This window comes from Mustelus asterias, unplaced genomic scaffold, assembly GCF_964213995.1.
Source record: "Mustelus asterias unplaced genomic scaffold, sMusAst1.hap1.1 HAP1_SCAFFOLD_2564, whole genome shotgun sequence".
Classification (NCBI taxonomy): domain Eukaryota; kingdom Metazoa; phylum Chordata; class Chondrichthyes; order Carcharhiniformes; family Triakidae; genus Mustelus; species Mustelus asterias.
The window spans coordinates 25,001-30,000 of record NW_027592509.1 but is presented as its reverse complement, the minus strand read 5'-3'; the positions used below and the strand labels follow the sequence as shown (position 1 = coordinate 30,000).

The 5,000-nt window shown below is 57.5% G+C and overlaps 1 protein-coding gene across 4 annotated transcripts in view; it reads left to right on the top strand.

Annotated features, from left to right (window-relative positions):
- Positions 1–3,980, top strand: part of LOC144489812 (acyl-coenzyme A thioesterase THEM4-like) — a 22,779-nt gene extending 18,799 nt beyond the window's left edge. Inside the window, exons 1-2 of one of the 4 annotated variants that reach the window (XM_078207656.1) lie at positions 1–504; positions 643–3,980. The exon at positions 1–504 is cut by the window's left edge and continues 483 nt beyond it. In XM_078207656.1, coding sequence (XP_078063782.1) covers positions 2,809–3,834 — 1,026 coding nt within the window. In that variant the 5' untranslated portion in view covers positions 1–504; positions 643–2,808 and the 3' untranslated portion in view covers positions 3,835–3,980. The other 3 variants (XM_078207655.1, XM_078207658.1, XM_078207659.1) reach the window with 3 other exon arrangements.
- Positions 3,981–5,000: the final 1,020 nt, after the last annotated feature.

The following is a 5,000-nucleotide window of genomic DNA, read 5'->3' as shown; positions in this document are numbered from 1 at the left end:
ACAGGTTTATTTGGTAGCAAATACCATAAGCTTTCGGAGCGCTGCTCCTTTGACAGATGGAGTGGAAATGTGCTCTCAAACAGGGCACAGAGACACAAAATCAAGTTACAGAGTAAAGCTCCCTCTACACTGTCCCAATCAAACACTCCCAGGACAGGTACAGCACGGGGTTAGATACAGAGTAAAGTTCCCTCTACACTGTCCCAATCAAACACTCCCAGGACAGGTACAGCACGGGGTTAGATACAGAGTAAAGCTCCCTCTACACTGTCCCAATCAAACACTCCCAGGACAGGTACAGCACGGGGTTAGATACAGAGTAAAGCTCCCTCTACACTGTCCCAATCAAACACTCCCAGGAGAGGTACAGCACGGGGTTAGATACAGAGTAAAGCTCCCTCTACACTGTCCCCCATCAAACACTCCCAGGATAGGTACAGCACGGGGTTAGATACAGAGTAAAGCTCCCTCTACACTGTCCCTCATCAAACACTCCCAGGACAGGTACAGCACGGGGTTAGATACAGAGTAAAGCTCCCTCTACACTGTCCCAATCAAACACTCCCAGGACAGGTACAGCACGGGGTTAGATACAGAGTAAAGCTCCCTCTACACTGTCCCAATCAAACACTCCCAGGACAGGTACAGCACGGGGTTAGATACAGAGTAAAGCTCCCTCTACACTGTCCACATCAAACACTGTAAGAAGTCTCACAACACCAGGGTAAAGTCCAACAGGTTTATTTGGTAGCAAATACCATAAGCTTTCGGAGCGCTGCTCCTTTGACAGATGGAGTGGAAATGTGCTCTCAAACAGGGCACAGAGACACAAAATCAAGTTACAGAGTAAAGCTCCCTCTACACTGTCCCAATCAAACACTCCCAGGACAGGTACAGCACGGGGTTAGATACAGAGTAAAGCTCCCTCTACACTGTCCCAATCAAACACTCCCAGGACAGGTACAGCACGGGGTTAGATACAGAGTAAAGCTCCCTCTACACTGTCCCCCATCAAACACTCCCAGGATAGGTACAGCACGGGGTTAGATACAGAGTAAAGCTCCCTCTACACTGTCCCTCATCAAACACTCCCAGGACAGGTACAGCACGGGGTTAGATACAGAGTAAAGCTCCCTCTACACTGTCCCCCATCAAACACTCCCAGGATAGGTACAGCACGGGGTTAGATACAGAGTAAAGCTCCCTCTACACTGTCCCTCATCAAACACTCCCAGGACAGGTTCAGCACGGGGTTAGATACAGAGTAAAGCTCCTTCTACACTGTCCCCCATCAAACATTCCCAGTAATCCAGTGCTTCAGCGACAGTCCCAGACTGGCTAATCTAAGTTTGCTGCCTTTCTCCGAGTGTATTTCTCTCTCTCTGCCTCAGCCGTCTCTCTCTCTCCCACTTTAAGTCGCATTATTCCCCTCCCTCCCTCCTCCCCTGTCTGCTATCCTCTCTGACCCACCTCTCGGGATGTGTGGGTGGATCCCCCCAGTCCCCTGCCTGTCTCGGAGAGCCGGTAGGTGTGTCCGTGGGCACACACACCCCCTCCCTCCACCGCCCGGTATAAATCCAGCAGCACAACTCCACTGCCCTGCAAACAGAGAGAACGAGCCAGCGAGACAGAGAGAGAGAGAGAGCTGCGGGAGAAAAATCCCGAGTGAGATCCAGCGATTTTCTCCCCCCCCGCCACCACAACCCCACCACCGTTAAAACCCCGAACCCCTCCCCAACTCCCACCCCCCAGAAAACCAACAACCACCCACCGAGCAGCACCGAGAGGCAGAGATACGCCAACTGAAGCTTCGACCACCCCCCAACTGCCCCCAGATAAACAACACCTCTCCCACTGAGCACCAGCGAGAGACAGCGATAACCCCCTCCATCAAACATCACCCGATCGTGGGCGCACTCGCAGGTACGCACTGGGAGGCTGTTTTAAATCTCCGGGTCTCAAATCAATTTGTTGGATTTGATTTATTATTGTCCCATGTATCGGGATACAGTGAAAAGTATTGTTTCTTGCGCGCTATACAGACAAAGCGTACCATTCATAGAGTACATAGATTTGATTTATTATTGTCACATGTATTGGGATACAGTGAAAAGTATTGTTTCTTGCGTGCTATACAAAGCATACCATTCATAGAGAAGGAAAGGAGAGGATGCAGAATGTAGTGTTACAGTCATAGCTAGGGTGTAGAGAAAGATCAACTTAATGCGAGGTAGGTCCATTCAGAAGCCTGACAGCAGCAGGGAAGAAGCTGTTCTTGAGTCGGTCGGTACGTGACCTCAAACTTTTGTATCTTTTTCCCGACGGAAGAAGGTGGAAGAGAGAATGTCCGGGGTGCGTGGGAGTCCTTGATTATGCTGGCTGCTTTTCCCCGAGGCAGCGGGAAGTGTAGACGGAGTCAATGGATGGGAGGCTGGTTTGCGTGATGGGATTGGGCTACATTCATGACCTTTTGTAGTTTCTTGCGGTCTTGGGCAGAGCAGGAGCCCAGACCAAGCTGTGATACATCCGGAAAGAATGCTTTCTATGGGGCATCTGTAAAAGTTGGTGAGGGTCGTAGCGGACATGCCAAATTTCCTTAGTCTTCTGAGAAAGTAGAGGCGTTGGTGGGGCTTTCTTAACTATAGTGTCGGCATGGGGGGGCCAGGACAGGTTGTTGGTGATCTGGGACACCTAGAATATTCCTCAGGGAGACTCTTAATTCTTCTGTTGTTTTGCAGGTGCTGTCCGGGGGGAAGACGATCCTTGTTTTGGAGACCAGGGGGAGGTTAGAGTCAGCGGCAGAGGTCCATGTGGTTCCTGGAGAGGGCCGGCGGAGAGGGCGAGAGCGGGAAGGGCAGGCGGGCCCACCCCAACGTGCTGACACCGGACAGAATCCCCGAGTTCGTCATCCCCCCCTCGCTGCAGTCCGGGAGGCGGGATGTCCGTCGGGCCTCCCCACGGGGAGGTGGGGGCCTGGCGATGTCCGCCAGGCACCACGTGGTGCAGGTTGAGGCTGACTCGGAGGGAGAGGAGGGCGCCCTGTGCGTCCCGAGGCACGCCAACCCCCCAGAGATCCTTCGCCTGCCCGAGAGCCCCCACACTCGCCGCAAGGAGTCCCTCTTTCATGCCCGGATTGGCGACTGGGCCCAGAGCCTGAGGCCTAGGCCGGACCTGAACACCCCCCCCTCCTTCTCCTCCTCCTCCTCCTCTTCCTCCTCCGCCGACTCCACTCCCTTCGGCTCCCCAAGGGCTGCCCGCTCCCCCCTCCCGGGGTCAAAGGGCAAAGGGCAAACGCCGCCGGCCCTCTCCCCCTCCGCTGACGGCCGGGGGCTCCCGGGGAGGCCCTCCGGGGCGGACCGGCCGGCCTCCAGCTGGCTGGCCCCCCCTCCCGCCCCGCTCTACCCCCCGGATCTGGCCCGGCCCCCGCAGCGCCCCCCCAAGGAGAACACGGTCGCCCTGAACAAAGGCGGGGCCTTGCGGCTGTGGGCCGAATACACGGCCGAGGGCGGGAGGCTGAGGGTGAGGTTGGTCAGCGGGGAGGGCCTCTACCCTGCCTCCTTCCCCCCCGGGGCTGTCAACTGCTGCGCGTCCTTCTACCTCCTGCCGGGGAAGACCCAGAAACAAAGGAGCGCCGTCATCAGGAGAAGCCGCAATCCTATCTTCAACGAGGACTTTTATTTCGAGGGACTTGCCCCGGACGATCTGGCCAGCAAGGCTCTGAGGGTCAAAGTCGTCAACAAAGGCGTGGGGATGAGGAGGGACTGCATCATGGGAAAGACCAAACTAGGCCTGGCGGCCATCTTGCCTGGCCTACTCACCTTGAATAGGGGCTAACATTTGGAGGAGGAGTCTCCTCAGTCTCTCCACGCCCCACTCGCGGACAATCTCGACACAAAAGACTTCAGCCGGCGTCGCGACAATATTTATTGTTTTGTAATAAAATGGCGGCTCACCCTGGCCCCTCGGGGTCCCGCCCTCACTTCTGAAAGATTTGTGACTCCTTCCTCATTTTTAAGCCCCCCCTCAACCTCGTGTAATTGGGTGCGGATTTGGGGGAGTGCGAGTGGGATGTTTCTCTGCAGGGGGGGTGACGATGGGACGGGCTTGAAGAGGGGGCAAGGCATGCTGGGAGAGGATGGGGGGGAGGCTTGAGGGAGGGGATCGAGGCCTGAGGGAGGGGGTAGAGTGATGAGGGAGGGCGTCGGGAGACGAGGGAGGTGGAAGGAGGATGAGGGAGGTGGAAGGGGGGTGAGGGAGGGGGTAGGGGATGAGGGAGGGGGTAGGGGATGAGGGAGGGGGTAGGGGATGAGGGAAGGGGATAGGGGGGTGAGAAAGGGGATAGGGGATGAGGGACGGGGTCGGGGGATGAGTGATGAGGGAGGGGGTAGGGGATGAGGGAGGGGGTAGGGGATGAAGGAGGGTGTAGGGGGATGAGGGATGGGATAGGGGGATGAGGGATGGGGTAGAGGGATGAGGGATGGGGTAGGGGGTGAAGGATGAGGGAGGGGGTAGGGGAGTGAGGGAGGGGATCGGGGGATGAGGGAGGGGGTAGGGGGGTGAGGGATGGGGTGGGGGATGAGGGAGGGAGTAGGGGGATGAGGGAGGGGGTAGGGGGATGAGGGAGGGGGTAGGGGGGTGAGGGATAGAGGGAGGGGGTAGGGGGGGTGAGGCAGGGGGTAGGGGGATGAGGGATGGGTAGGGGGATGAGGGATGGGGTAGGGGGATGAGGGGGGGGTAGGTGGGTGAAGGATAGAGGGAGGGGGTAGGGGTGAGGGATGGGGTAGGGGATGAGGGAGGGGGTAGGGGGATGAGGGATAGAGGAAGGGGGTAGGGGGGTGAGGGATGGGGTAGGGGGATGAGGGATGGGGTAGGGGGATGAGGGATGGGGTAGGGGGATGAGGGAGGGGGTAGGGGGGTGAGGGATAGAGGGAGGGGATAGGGGGGTGAGGGAGGGGGTAGGGGATGGGGTAGGGGATGAGGGAGGGGGTAGGGGGATGAGG